Here is a 15,108-nt window from a genome sequence, read left to right as displayed (position 1 = left end):
TCCTAACAAGTTTGCCTTATGCAGCAAAAAGTCCAGAACCTGCCCTGAGTGTGAGTATGGGGTTAGTACACCAATATTTTACTAGAACCCATTTCTGGTGCCCAAAGGTGTGTGTGTGTGTGTGTGTGTGCGTGCATGCGTGCGTGTGTTGTGGGGGGGGGGGGGCGTTTGTCCAGTATGAGGTCCAGAAATTTCTGATGGTAGCGCTGTATCAACTGGTATTTCATTTTATCTACTCTTGAAAACGTCTTGTTCCCTGTCATTTCCCAGGAATTCACAGCCTTTGCAAAATATACTTATTTGGATACATAGTATTAGTTAATATGTAACTCCTATGCTCCACTCACCAGTTCTGGGAAACAATACAATGTTGCCATTTCTGAGTTATTTCTGGCAACACTGTTTTTTACTCCCGGACCACTTTCCTACAGTAGGGTCATGTAGCAAATTAAATGGTCTCCGGGATAATCACCATTTCTACTGCTCTGTTGTAGAAAGTTTCATCAGTAACATAAGTTACTGAGGGTTTGCTGCGCTGAGTGGGTGTCGGTGGCTCATCATCACTAGTCATGATGTCAATGCCTGGGACAAGAGGTCGGCCTTATTGATTGCTGTTCTGGCTGCAGTGTTTACAGAGAGATTTAGGGCTTCAGCAAGGAGAAGCAGTCTGCTCGTAATGAAGTGAATCGCGATGAATCTGTACAGTCTATCCATTTCTGCTGTCTTGATACTGGTGGTTTGCACTTTTGCCTATACTATTCCAGCTGCCAATGGACTAGTGAGGGAATACTATATAGTTGCTGAAACAACGGACTGGGATTATAGTAATGGACAAGCTCAAAGGTAACTGATTTGGGAATTTGGGAGATGTATATATGTAACATTGCAATAGGTTTTTTTTGTACCAGTTTCACAGTTTCATATAATTTCCCATGAATCATGAACATTTTCATTGTAAAATATTATATATATATATATAGGTTGCTGGCTGAGACTTTAGGTATTTGTAAGGATCTGGGAATATTTATTTGTTGTGTTCTATTTTCTTGCCTTTTCAAGGATTAATTAGCAGAAAGTATTATTCAGCTGTCACAGGCACTTTGGTTATGTAGTTTTCTGTGTTTCACACATTGTTCATGTTGATTTCCCCTAGAAAACTGACTCTGAAAATTATGTGGGCAAGTGTGGGCATCTCTGTTATTGTGATTTTTTTTTTCCTCTCTGCCAGTATGACAAAGTTGTGGGAGTTTACCAAAGCTTTTATGTTTTACATCATGACTGAAATGTTACTTGTTGCATGCAGGTTAGTTAATGCTTCCTTAACCCTAGGGGCATATTCACAGCGGGACGTTGCATTGTAATGCAATGTTAAAGTTGCCACACCAGCAGGGCTGTATTTAGGGTTTGGGCTCCCCTAGGCATCCCAAACCTATGCTGCCCAAACTCCCTCCCCCCTCCCCCCACTGAGGAGGACTTTGGGCACGGTGAAAAATGGGCGTGGCCACAGACTGCAGTGGGCGTGTCCATTATATGCAGTGGGTGTGACCAATTAAAATTTCCTAGTAAGTGTGCAGCCCAAAGTCGGTGGGGCCATGTTTTCTCCCCGGGTATAAGTAAAGTGACCCTAAAAAAGCAAGTAGGAAATGTTCCCCCCCCCCCCCAAAAAAAAACACATTAGCCAGTGTTCTCTCGCACAAAATAGTGGTAGGTATTAGATTGTGAGCTCCCCTGAGAAAAGTCAGTAACATGACTATGTGAAGTACTGCTGAAGATGGCAGTACAATATAGTACAGTAGTATGGCAGCATGGTGGCGTAGTGGTTAGCGCTCTAGCCTTGCAGCACTGGGTTCCCAGGTTCGAATCCCAGCCAGGTCAACACCTGCAAGGAGTTTGTATGTTCTCCCTGTGTCTGTGTGGGTTTCCTTCAGACACTCTGGTTTCCTCCCACATCCCAAAACCATACGATACAGATAAGTTAATTGGCTTCCCACTAAAAATTGGCCCTAGACTACGATACATACATACACATATGACTATGGTAGGGATCAGATTGTGAGCCCCTCTGAGGGACAGTTAGTGACAAGACAATACATACTCTGTACAGCGCTGCGTAATATGTTGGCGCTATATAAATAATTAGTATAAGTACAGTATTAAGTAGCCAAGTCCATAGGTGTCCCCAATATAGACATACTATAGGTGTCCCCAGTATAGATAGCCAGATCTATAGGTATCCTCAGTTTAGGTAGTAGTCATGGGCGTAACTAGAAATCACTGGGCCCCCTTGCGAAAATTTGGATGGGCCCCCCTATAGGTGCCAAATAATCGTAATGTAGCAGCGTTTCACTATAAAATAATTGTAATGGGGCAGCATTTCACCATAAAATAATCATAAAGCAGCAATGTTTCACCAGAGAATAATCGCAATGAGGGCCACATTTCACCAGAGAATAATCGCAATGAGGGCCACATTTCACCAGAGAATAATCGCAATGAGTGCAACATTTCACCAGAGAATAATCGCAACAAGGGCCACATTTTACCAGAGAATAATCGCAATGAGTGCAACATTTCACCAGAGAATAATAGCAATGAGAGCAACATTTCAGCAGAGAATAATCGCAATGAGGGCCACATTTCACCAGAGAATAATCGCAATGAGTGTAACATTTCAGCTGAGAATAATCGCAATGAGGGCCACATTTCACCAGAGAATAATCACAATGAGGGCCACATTTCACCAGAGAATAATCACAATGAGTGCAACATTTCACCAGAGAATAATCGCAATGAGAGCCACATTTCACCAGAGAATAATCGCAATGAGTGCAACATTTCACCAGAAAATAATTGCAATGAGAGAACCACATTTCACCAGAGAATAATCACAATGAGAGCCACATTTCACCAGAGAATAATTGCAATGAGAGAGCCACATTTCACCAGAGAATAATCGTACAGTGGGCAGCATTTCGGTGAGAGTTGGAAGGAGGGTTAGAGAGGGTGGGCAGAGTGAGAGACATAGGGTAAGCAGATAGACAGGTACAGAAAGTGTTACAGTGTTCAAGAGAGAAGGAGTATAGGCAAAAGGAACACGACAGAGCATTGTACATTACCTCCTCCCCTTCTGTCATGTGTCTGGCTGGCAGGCTCTGTCTCTGTGCACTCTGCTGGGCTGGCTATGGCAGCTATGTCCCTCTGGGTGTCTGTGAGGCAGGCTAGAGGCTGTCACTGGCAGGCTCGGGCTGCAGCTCCTCTCTCTGCTGTCATGGCTGGCTGCTCAATCATTCACTTGCTCTGTCTCCTCGTCTTTGTCCAGCTCTGGTATTTCCCACCGGTGCCACACATGGTGAAGATGCAGAGACGTCAGGCCAGCGTTAGTACGCCTGACGTCTCTCTCAGCATCAAGGAGCTGGAGGGGGAGCCGGGGCGGAGGAAGAGGGGGCGGTCAAAGCCTAAGAACTCCGGCTGCTCTTTGAGCCTCAGGCTCTTTCTCAGTTATGTGGTTGGCAGCGAGCAGAGTTCTAGGAGCCTGGGAGGGAGAGAAAGCATGGCGACCATGTCCCCTAGCCAGCCCAGTGGTAAATCTTGCGCTGCTCACTTCATGCTGCCTGGGAGTCACCATGGCAACCAGACGCTAAGCGGCTCTCCCCGCCTAGCGTCCAGTTACCATGGTGACTTCCAGGCAGCGGAGGAGAGTAGCGAGATTCGCCGCCTGATTGGGGACACATGAGGGACGCCACCAACCCCCCCCCCCGCCTTTCCCCCCCCCCTCCCGCAAACCACTTACCCCTCTTGGGACTTGTCCCCAATGAAGGAGTTTAAGAAAAAAACGGGAAAAAAACCCGCAGTGCTGTAGCTGCTGCCCCTTTCAAAGAGCCTCTTGAAAAGTATGGCTCTCTGTATCTGTTAACATCTGCCTTTAGAGGTAACGCACTGCAAGCAGTGAGTTACCATAATACTTTATTTACAGCGCAACGTTAACGTCGCACTGTGAATGTTGCATAGGCTTAACATTACAGTGCGTTATCGTGTGTTATAAATACTTTGTAATGTAGGACAATAACGTCCCACTATGAATGCGACCTAGGTAATGATTCAAAATTAATTTATTTAGTTATTACGGACCAGTAATCCCAAGGCCTGTTTCACACCAGAGGCGGTAAAGTCAGTGAATTCATCGCATGTCAGCTGCTACCGTGCATGGGCCATGAGCTTGAAGCAGTTAAATATGACGCAGCGCTAGACTACTAGTAATTACGCTGCCGTCATAAATCACAATTTGAATATCATTTACAAGTTGCCAACTCTATAATCATGGTACATGCTATCTCCATCTGGAGATACTCAGACATGACTCTGCAAGGCAGACATGGCGCATTTTTTTGCTGCTGGGAAACGGCACTGTGGGTTAAATGCTGCCTTAGAGGTTCACTCTGCTTAAACACAGGAAGCAGATACTATGTTAAAAACAGGAACCACTTCCATTTGTTAAAAAAAAACATGGATCTGTGTGCTGCGGAACGTGAGACGTTGCGCAGAGTTCCAACTTGGCACATTTTCCCAGACAGGAAAATGTGTCCAATGAAAGCCTATGAGAACGGACAGTGTCCGTTCTCACTAGGCTAGTTGTCGCATCCACGTTGCCTGTTCCACCCATATTCCCGTCACTGCTGTGATGTCATACTCACATGTCCCGCCGCTGGCCCCTTCTAAAGAGCCCGGTGGCTGTGGCATCTCCATTGGGCTGCAAAAGACCAAATGGAATCCTCAGCAACAGGGAGAATTCTCATTGGTCCATGTTGGTCCAATGAAAATTCACTCTGTTGCTAGTTGGCCTGCTGAAGCTAATGGGGATCCCCATGCTTCTGCTGGCCTCTGGACTGTTAAAGGAACCAAGCCAGGACAGGTGAGTGGCGAAGCAGACGTGAACAAAACAGGAGCAGACATACGGATGTGACAGAACGCATCTGCCTCACGGATGCGCTTACAGTTTCCATTCTGCATCGGCTTCAGTGCGAACCGACCCTTACATTCAATTGCTGCGGGAAGGCATTTGGTGCCTGGCAGACAGGAGGCTGACGTGCATGATAAGCTTGCAGATCAGCCCTCCACGTGAAAGAGGCATAAATGACATACAAAATATATAACCGTTTTATATCATATATAAAAAATACATTTCACTATTTCCATGAAATTCTATTCTGGAGATAGATAATTTACAACACACAGCTGATATTCTGTGCAGGATTATGGATGAATTTTGTCACCTGTAATATATAGAATGAGAGGTCAAGTTATAAGTATCAGGAAGATGAAGATAGATTGATACATATTAGCTATTAACCTTCCTGGCGTTAACACCGATGGCCGCCGCCCCGCGCTCGATCGCCGCTATCCGTCGCGCCGCACGCCCCGCCCTCCCCCAGACCCCGTGCACTGTGCCGAGGGGTGGATAGGGACTCCCAATGACGTCGCTGACGTCATCCCGCCCCATCGCCATGGCGACGGGGGAAGCCCTCCAGGAAATCCCGTTCCTTGAATGGGATTTCCTGATCGGAGATCGCCGAAGGCCCTGGGCTCGCTACATGATTTAAAAAAAAAAAACCTGCTGCGCTGCCTCCTGGCGGAAATAATTAAACCGCCAGGAGGGTTAAGTGTAAATGGGCGTACTTTACCCTGTCAGATTTCTCATTGTTAGGACACATTTTCACAGCAAAAATGCCAAATGTAGAGATAACACACAATTAGTACTGTATAAAGCTGTGAAGCCAGCGCACACATACTGTTCAATCTCATGGCACACATGGCACCTGCTGGCATCAATCCTACTAAGAACAACCAGTGGTCAAATACTGAATTCCCTAGTTTTCAACACATTTTTTTAAAGCATACACAAGTTGACTTAAAGAGAACATGTACTGAATAAAATTATTTAAAATAAACACATGAGGTAACTTCAAATGAACATTACATCAGTTCCTCTCAGAAGCTCACCATTTTCTTCTGACAATGATCCCTTCCAGTTCTGACAACATTTTGTCAGAACTGAAATATATCAGTTGCTGTCAGCTATATACAGTGGGTTGCAAAAGTATTCGGCCCCCTTGAAGTTTTCCACATTTTGTCACATTACTGCCACAAACATGCATCAATTTTATTAGAATTCCACATGAAAGACCAATACAAAGTGGTGTACACGTAAGAAGTGGATCGAAAATCATACATGATTCCAAACATTTTTTACAAATAAATAACTGCAAAGTGGGGTGTGCGTAATTATTCGGCCCCCTGAGTCAATACTTTGTAGAACCACCTTTTGCTGCAATTACAGCTGCCAGTCTTTTAGGGTATGTCTCTACCAGCTTTGCACATCTAGAGACTGAAATCCTTGCCCATTCTTCTTTGCAAAACAGCTCCAGCTCAGTCAGAGTAGATAGACAGCGTTTGTGAACAGCAGTTTTCAGATCTTGCCACAGATTCTTGATTAGATTTAGATCTGGACTTTGACTGGGCCATTCTAACACATGAATATGTTGTGTTTTAAACCATTCCATTGTTGCCCTGGCTTTATGTTTGGGGTCATTGTCCTGCAGGAAGGTGAACCTCCGCCCCAGTCTCAAGTCTTTTGCAGACTCCAAGAGGTTTTCTTCAAAGATTGCCCTGTATTTGGCTCCATCCATCTTCCCATCAACTCTGACCAGCTTCCCTGTCCCTGCTGAAGAGATGCACCCCCCGAGCATGATGCTGCCACCACCATATTTGACAGTGGGGATGGTGTGTTCAGAGTGATGTGCAGTGTTAGTTTTCTGCCACACATAGCGTTTTGCATTTTGGCCAACAAGTTCCATTTTGGTCTCATCTGACCAGAGCACCTTCTTCCACATGGTTGCTGTGTCCCCCACATGGCTTGTGGCAAACTGCAAACGGGACTTCTTATACTTTCTGTTAACAATGCCTTTCTTCTTGCCACTCTTCCATAAAGGCCAACTTTGTGCAGTGCATGACTAATAGTTGTCCTATGGACAGAGTCTCCCACCTGAGCTGTAGATCTCTATAGTTCGTCCAGAGTCACCATGGGCCTCTTGACTGCATTTCTGATCAGCGCTCTCCTTGTTCGGCCTGTGAGTTTAGGTGGATGGCCTTGTCTTGGTAGGTTTACAGTTGTGCCATACTCCTTCCATTTCTGAATGATCGCTTGAACAGTGCTCCTTGGGATGTTCAAGGCTTTGGAAATCTTTTTGTAGCCTAAGCCTTCTTTAAATTTCTCAATAACTTGATCCCTGACCTGTCTTGTGTGTTCTTTGGACTTCACGGTGTTGTTGCTCCTAATATTCTCTTAGACAACCTCTGAGGCCCTCACAGAGCAGCTGTATTTGTACTGACATTAGATTACACACAGGTGCACTCTATTTAGTCATTAGCACTCATCAGGCAATGTCTATAGGCAACTGACTGCACTCAGATCAAAGGGGGCCAAATAATTATGCACACACAACTTTGCAGTTATTTATTTGTAAAAAATGTTTGGAATCATGTATGATTTTCATTCCACTTCTCACGTGTACACCACTTTGTGTTGGTCTTTGATGTGGAATTCCAATAAAATTGATTCATGTTTGTGGCAGTAATATGACAAAATGTGGAAAACTTCAAGGGGGCCGAATACTTTTGCAACCCACTGTATTTCAGTTGCTGTCAGTTACAGCTGAGAGGAGAACTGATGTGTCCATGTTTCCCTATGACTCAAGTGGGCGATATTACAGTTTAACGGTGTGCTGACCAGGAAGCTGTTATGGGGTAATGGCTATTTTCAAAATGGAGGACGGAGAATTCCATTGATCACAGTGGACAAACAAGAGATTGATGAATAGACTGCACAGCAGGTAAGTATGACTTGTGTATGGTTATTTTGACTTTTAATTTTCAGTACAGGTTTTCTTTAAGCATATTAAGCTTTACTTACCTGGGGCTATTTTCAGCCCCTAGAAGTCTTTCTTGTCCCTTGCTGCAATTCTGTCTTCCTCCAGAGTCCTGCTGTCAGGCCCGTAGTTGATCGGTGGCTTCTGCGTCTGCACAGGCGCAGGTGCGTGCCTCTGGTGATCGCGATTCTATAGCTGGAAGCATTCTGCGCATGTGCAGTGCTAATGCGCAGAGCACAGTGGTGAGAGAGGTACACGCCCACACATGCACAGAAGCCACTAACTTGATAGTGATCTCACTACAGGGCTGGCTGCCAGACCCTGGAGGAAGACAGAATTGCAGCAAGGGACCAGAGTGACTTATTCAGGCTAAGTCCAAGGTAAGTTAAGCTTTATATGCTTATGTCACCTTGTGTATCCTTTAAGCTTCACACACATACACCGATAGAGCTGTCCCTGGCGAGAATCTAGCTATACATCTTCAACAATCTATGTATACATCCTCCTTGATGTGTTGCAGAAAGATTCAGAGTGCCAGCCAAACACATTGTTTTCCTCCTTACACCTCCCACTGGGACAGCTCCATTGTGTGCCAATGGTGTAAGGGTTAATATTGATTTGCATCTGATTTGGCCACATCCATTTGCACCTCCCTTTCCCCTATTTGGTCTTTGTAGGATAAGCACAGCTACCTTGCTTGTTTGATTGTCTCAGGAAGCAATGTTGGCCAGACCTCCCATCCCAGCTATCCCATCCTTATGCCAATATAGTACATTCTTTTAATGGTGTGAGAAAGGGTTTGTAGTTCCCTGGCTGGTTCGATTCATATGTGTTTTTCTGTCTTTATTTAAAGGTTAAGAACCCTAGTTGCTCCCAGTCTAAATTTCATGTTGCATGGATGAATTGTCTGCTTGCATGCTGGCCGGTATGAGTGAACCATTCCTGGGGAGGGTACCTTTACGATTCCAATGGGTTGTCCTAATTGCTTCTGGACCGTGGTAATTAAGATCTATGCCCTATTTGTTGCTGTTTATTCCTGCCAGGGCATATATTTTTATCACCACAATCGTTTACCCATCGCTGCAGGCCCCTCGCTCTACCGTCACTATGATGGCAGAGCTCTTTGAACCAGTCAGGAGCTTATTTTATTGGCTCCTGAACCCGTGATCCCTGTGAGCCAATCTCGTTGGCTCAAACTGATTACAGAGTTAGGAGCCAATCAGCTCCTGACCGGCTCACAGAGCTCTGCCTTCATCGCAACAGCAGAGTGAAGGGCCTGTGGCAATGGGTGAACAGTGAGAGCGACGGGTCTGTGCAACAATTCATTGTTAGGAGCCGTTTTTGGTACCAGCAGTCTCTTGTTCTTAGGGTGAGACTGCTGGTACGTCATTAACTTTGCTGGGTAGACTTATACTTGAGTCAATAAAAAACTCCAACTTAAGATGTTTGAATCTTGGAGTCGACTTATACACAAGGTCAACTTGTATTCGAGTATATGAGGTAGATATGTGTCGGATAAATACAGGGTTGCAGGCTGGATTGTCTTACAGAGGAAAAAGTCAGGTGTTCATGAATGCCAGACTACATAGGTGGCTTTTCAGTTTGGACTTAACGGAAACCTGAGAGCAGAAATTAGAAAGATTTTATACTTACCCGGGGCTTCCTCCAGTCACATGAGCACCGAGGCCTCCCTCGCGCTCCTCCCAGGTGGCTCTGTTCGGCCGCAATCAGCCCCAGTAAACTTGCTCAGCGCATGTGCAGAAGAGCCTGACTGAAGTGACTGAGCCAGTTACCAGGGCTGATTGCAGCCGAACTGAACCACCAGGGACGGCGAGGGACGCAGCGGTGTTCCTGGGGCTAGAGGAAGCCCTAGGTAAATATAAAATCTCTCTCATTTCTGCACTCGGGTAGACATTAAATGCTTCCAGGGATGGAAATGTCCGAAATGGGTGTGGCAAGGAGTTCCAAAATTTAGGAGCAGCATGACAGAAAGCTGGACTCTGATGGTGACTAAGTTATTAGATCCTGTTGATCTAAGATTGTGGGGGTGTGTGGTGCAGTTGCAACAAATCCTTCCGGTATCCTGGGCCTAGATTGTGCAAGGATTTGAATGTCAATAAGTCAGTATTAAACAAAATTTTCCCTTTTATCTGTAGTCAATGAAGTGAGTGAAGGGTGGCAATGGTGGGGTTCTTTTACTTGGTGTTTTATAGCTGGTGCTGTAAGGGAGAAGTAGATGGTGTGATGGTCTGACCTAACTACTGGATCAATTTCCAGAAAATTAATATGGTGTCAATATGGGAGTGGATCACCCGACGACCAAGGAAGCAATATTGGGATGATGACAACCACTACCCCACTAGGGAAACAATATGGTGGAGGGGAACGACCTCCAGACAAACAGGGAGCAATAGGGAGGTAATTACCACTAGACTACCTGAGAAGCAATATGGGGTAGAGGGTAACGACCACCAGGGAAGCAACATGGACATGGGGAAAACCAATAGACTAACAGGGAAGCAATATGGGGGGCACTTGACCAACAGGGAAGGAATATGGGGCGGGGGCACTAGACCACCAGAGAAGCAATATGGGGGAGGGGGGGGCACCAGTGAAGCAATATGTGGGGAGGGGAATGATCACTAGACCACCAGGGAAGAAATATGGGGTTGCCACTACACCACCAGGAAAGCAATATGGGGGAGGTGAACAACCACTAGACCACCAGGGAAGCAATATGGGGAGAGATGCCACTAGATCACCAGAGAAGAAATATGTGGAGAGGGGGGGAGAAGACCACAAGAGAAGCAATAGGGGGGATTGAATGACCACAAAACAACCAGGGAAGCATTATGGGAAGAATAACCGCTAGACCACCAGGGAACCAATATGCGGGGGCGGTGATCACTAGACTACCAGGGAAGGAGTATTGGGTTAACAACCACTATACCACAAGCAATATGTGGAAAGGGGGTACCACTGGACCACCAGGGATACAATATGGGGAGTGGGGACCTCTAGACCACCAGGAAAGCAATATGGGGTAATGACCACTAGACCACCAGAGAAGCAATATGAGGGGGCCATTAGACCACCAGGGAAGCAATATGGGGGAGGTGAATGACCATTAGACCACCAGGGAAGCAATATGGGGAGAGAGGCCACTAGATCACCAGGGAATAAATGTGTGGAGGAGGGGGGGGGGTGAAGACCACCAGAGAAGCAATAGGGGGGATTGAATGACCACAAGACCACCAGGGAAGCATTATGGGAAGAATAACCGCTAGATCACCAGGGAACCAATATGCGGGGGCGGGGATCACTAGCCCACCAGGGAAGGAGTATTGGGGTAACAACCACTACACCACAAGCAATATGTGGAAAGGGGTTACCACTGGACCACCAGGGATGCAATATGGAGAGTGGGGACCTCTAGACCACCAGGAAAGCAATATGGGGTAATGGCCGCTAGACCACCAGAGAAGCAATATGAGGGGACCACTAGACCACCAGGGAAGCGATATGGGGAAGGGGAACGACCACTACATCCCTAGGAAAGCAATATGAGGGGAATGACTGCTAGACAACCAGAAAAGGCAATGGGGGGGGGGGGAGCATTAAACCACCAGGGAAGGAATATGGGGATAGGGGGCCACTAGATCACCAGGGAAGAAATATGTTGTGGGGGGGGGGGGGGATACCACCGGGAAAGCAATATGGGGAAAGAAACGTCCACAAGACCACCATGGAAGCAATATGGGAAGAATGACCGCTAGACCACCAGGGAAGGAATATGGGTGTAGGGATCACTAGGCCACCAGGGAAGCAATATGGAGGGGAACATCCACTAGACCACCAGGAAAGTAGTATATGAAAAGGGTGTACCACTAGACCACCAGGTATGGAAAATGGGAAGTGGGGGCCACTAGATCACTAGGAAATCAATATGGTTGGTGGGGGCAATTGAACACCAGGCAAGTGATATTGGGAGAGGGGACTTGACCACCTGGGAAAAGATATGGTTGGAGTAATAGACCACCAGGGAATCAGTATGGGAATATACCACCAGGGAAGCAATATTGGGAAGGAGTGAACACTAAACCAGGGAAAAGAAATGGGGATGCACTACTAGACCACCAAAAAAGTAATATTGGGAAGGGGGGCATCAGGACAGCTATAAAAGCTATATGGGTATGGGGAGACCACTAGACCACCAGGGAAATTAAATGCGGAGGGGGCAATACAATCTGCTAATATTCAGCCAAATGCTTCAGAACTCATTGGAAGGCGCTTCACAGTGCTGATGGACAATGACCCAAAGCATACTGCAAAAGAAACCAAACAGTTTTTGAAGAGAAATAAGTGCAATGTTATGCAATGGCCAAGTCAATCACCTGACCAGAATCTGATTGAGCATGCATTTCACTTGCCCCAAGAACAAGCAGGAACTGAAGACAGTTGCAGTAGAGGCCTGGCAGAGCATCACCAGGGAAAAAAAACAGCGTCTGGTGATGTCTATGCTTTCCAGGCTTCAGGCTGTAAATGACTGCTAAGGATTTGCAACCAAGTATCGAAAAGTGAAAGTTTGATTTATGATTCTACCCCATTACTTTTTCTCCCTTAACAAGTGTGAGGCACATATGCAAACTGTTATAATTCCGACACCGTTCACCTGATTTGGATGTAAATATCCTCAAATTAAAGCTGGCAGTCTGTAGTTAAAACACATTGGGCTTGATTCACAAAGCGGTGCAAACTGTTTAGCACGGGTGTGCTAAACAGTTAGCACGTGAAGTGCCGTTCGCAGACTTTTGCGCGCGCAAAGTGCCGCGATTCGTGCGCGCACAGACTTTTGCTCGCACAATTTGCCGCGATTCGTGGCAAATTGCGCGCGCAAAAGTCCGCAATCGAGCGAATCGAGGCACTTTGCGCGCGCAAAAGTCTGCGAACGGCACTTCACGTGCTAACTGTTTAGCACACCGGTGCTAAACAGTTTGCACCGCTTTGTGAATCAAGCCCATTATGTTAGTTTCATTTCAAATCCATTGTGGTTGTGTATAGAGCCAAAAATTTTAAAATTGTGTTGATGTCCCGATATTTATGGACCTGACTGTACTAATGTTCCATTGATTTCCATTGTAGTCAATGGGGAAGGCAAATTAAATGTTGTTTTCTAGTCTAGGTCAAGTATATAAGGGCAAAAGGGTCTAGGTGGTTAATCTGGATAAAAATATATAGGAAAAACCAAAAGAATGATGAAGGATCGAGTTCTAGAACACTTGAGACTGATTGAAGATAAAAATGTAGAAAAAAGCTATTTGGTGGCTCACTATGCGGAATTTCATGACAGCGACTTGACTGGGACTAAAGCTAAGGGAATATATAAGCTGACTATCTCTAGTAGACGAGGGGACTTCGATGACGTCTTGTACTGTAAGGAGGCCATGTGGATATATATGCTTAACACCTTGTATCCACATGGCCTCAACAGAGAGTTGGATTTGAGAGCGTTTTTGCGTTTGAATGCTTACAATTGATGAGATATATGTGTGGGACAGTCAGGTGGACATAGGATGCTGAAGGGACATACGATTGTTAATAAAAAGTTTCTGACTCCATCACCAATGATTCAGTTTTGAGGTAATTTCCCTTTAATGGGTAATGTAAGCAAGACTGCAGCCAAGTGCTGAAAAATATCCTAAGATCCTACTGGACACTATAATGTTGAGTAGATGTAAATTATGATTGGAGGAAGTTGCCAACACAAATTAACTGCACCCATATCCTTTTATCTTTACCTTGTTTGAGGATAACTCGCAACAGAATGTATTTGACGCTCTGGGAGATAACCTAGATGCCTTAATAGTGGAAATGCTTATCCCTGTCCTATGAAAAATTAAGCAGCGTGCTTGAATTAGCAATGACTTTGTTGCTGGATGTGCAGATATACCGGCTTGCATGCTTTATACATATGATAGCCTGTTTAAGGCACTATGATCTACCATGATATCTTATTCTTCATGGATAGAAGGCACGACTTTTACCACGGTGCCTGAAATCCTTGCAGTTTTCAGCATAACAGGCTTTAGCAACTGATCCCTTGAAAGGAGTGATGTCGGAGGAGGAGTTGCCAGCAGTCTATAATTGGCAGCATAGGGGAAGGAGAGGTACACCCTGACGAAACGCCCACAGCGTGAAACACGTCGGTGGGCGGAGATTCCGTCACGTCTGGCCGCCCCATCAGCTCTCAGCAGGGAATAGCCAAACCCCTGAGCCTCTAGGGGAATACTGCCGGCATCTAGCTTTCAGGACACGTGGAGACCGTGATGCAGGTTGTTCTGGGACACCAGTCAGCCGCCTGCTGGTCCACACTACACTTTGCCAGCTGAATAACTCCCCAGTGAGTATCTAGGAAGGGCCCCAACGTACCTCCCAGAAATACCAGAAGACTAGGAGCTGCATCGCAGCAGAAAGTCTACGGACTGTGGGTGAGATCCATTCAGTGATATACTTGTCTGACCTGCCACTGTATGATGCATGGTTTTGATTTTTGGAGGCGTTAGCCCTAATATATGAGGACATTCAGGATGCAACTTTGATGTGGCAGAAGCAAGCTTGTTACCATCCCTAACCCTTTTTCCAAGCCTATTCACATGTTATATTTATGTGCAGAGCAGAGCTCTAAGAAGGTTGTCTGGGGGTAATTGAATGTGCTGGGAGTGGATGTGAGCATGTTACATGGCCAGCCAGGAATGTTAAAGCGGAACTCCACAATTTCTCTTCAAGAATTTAAATGTGTTTGATTTTAAATCCCCTTTTGATACAATAAAGCTTCATATAAACATTTTGATTACACTTGATACCTATTATTTCTAGATTAACAGTCTGCAGTTAAAACGCATTATGTTAGTTTCATTTCAAATCCATTGTGGTTGTGTATAGAGCCAAAAATGTTAGAATTGTGTTGATGTCCCGATATTTATGGACCTGACTGTACTAATGTTCCATTGATTTCCATTGTAGTCAATGGGGAAGGCAAATTAATGTTGTTTTCTAGTCTAGGTCAAGTATATAATAGCAAAAGGGTCTAGGTGTGAAGTGGTTAATCTGGGTACGAGAGTGCATTAAATTCCAACAACCATATTCTGATCAAACATAGCACTGACTGACCCAAATCCGAACACCA

General features: G+C 45.5%; 1 protein-coding gene across 1 annotated transcript in view; it reads left to right on the top strand.

Annotated features, from left to right (window-relative positions):
- Positions 1–524: 524 nt before the first annotated feature.
- F5 (coagulation factor V) overlaps positions 525–15,108 on the top strand; it is a 485,541-nt gene continuing 470,957 nt past the window's right edge. Inside the window, exon 1 of the mRNA XM_068269820.1 lies at positions 525–843. Within this exon, the coding sequence (XP_068125921.1) occupies positions 692–843 (152 nt within the window). The 5' untranslated portion in view covers positions 525–691. The remainder of the gene's footprint in view (positions 844–15,108) is intronic.

Source organism: Hyperolius riggenbachi, chromosome 2, assembly GCF_040937935.1.
Source record: "Hyperolius riggenbachi isolate aHypRig1 chromosome 2, aHypRig1.pri, whole genome shotgun sequence".
In the NCBI taxonomy this organism is placed as follows: Eukaryota; Metazoa; Chordata; class Amphibia; order Anura; family Hyperoliidae; genus Hyperolius; species Hyperolius riggenbachi.
Note: the sequence above shows the minus strand (reverse complement) of the source record. Positions and strands in the feature narration are given on the sequence as shown.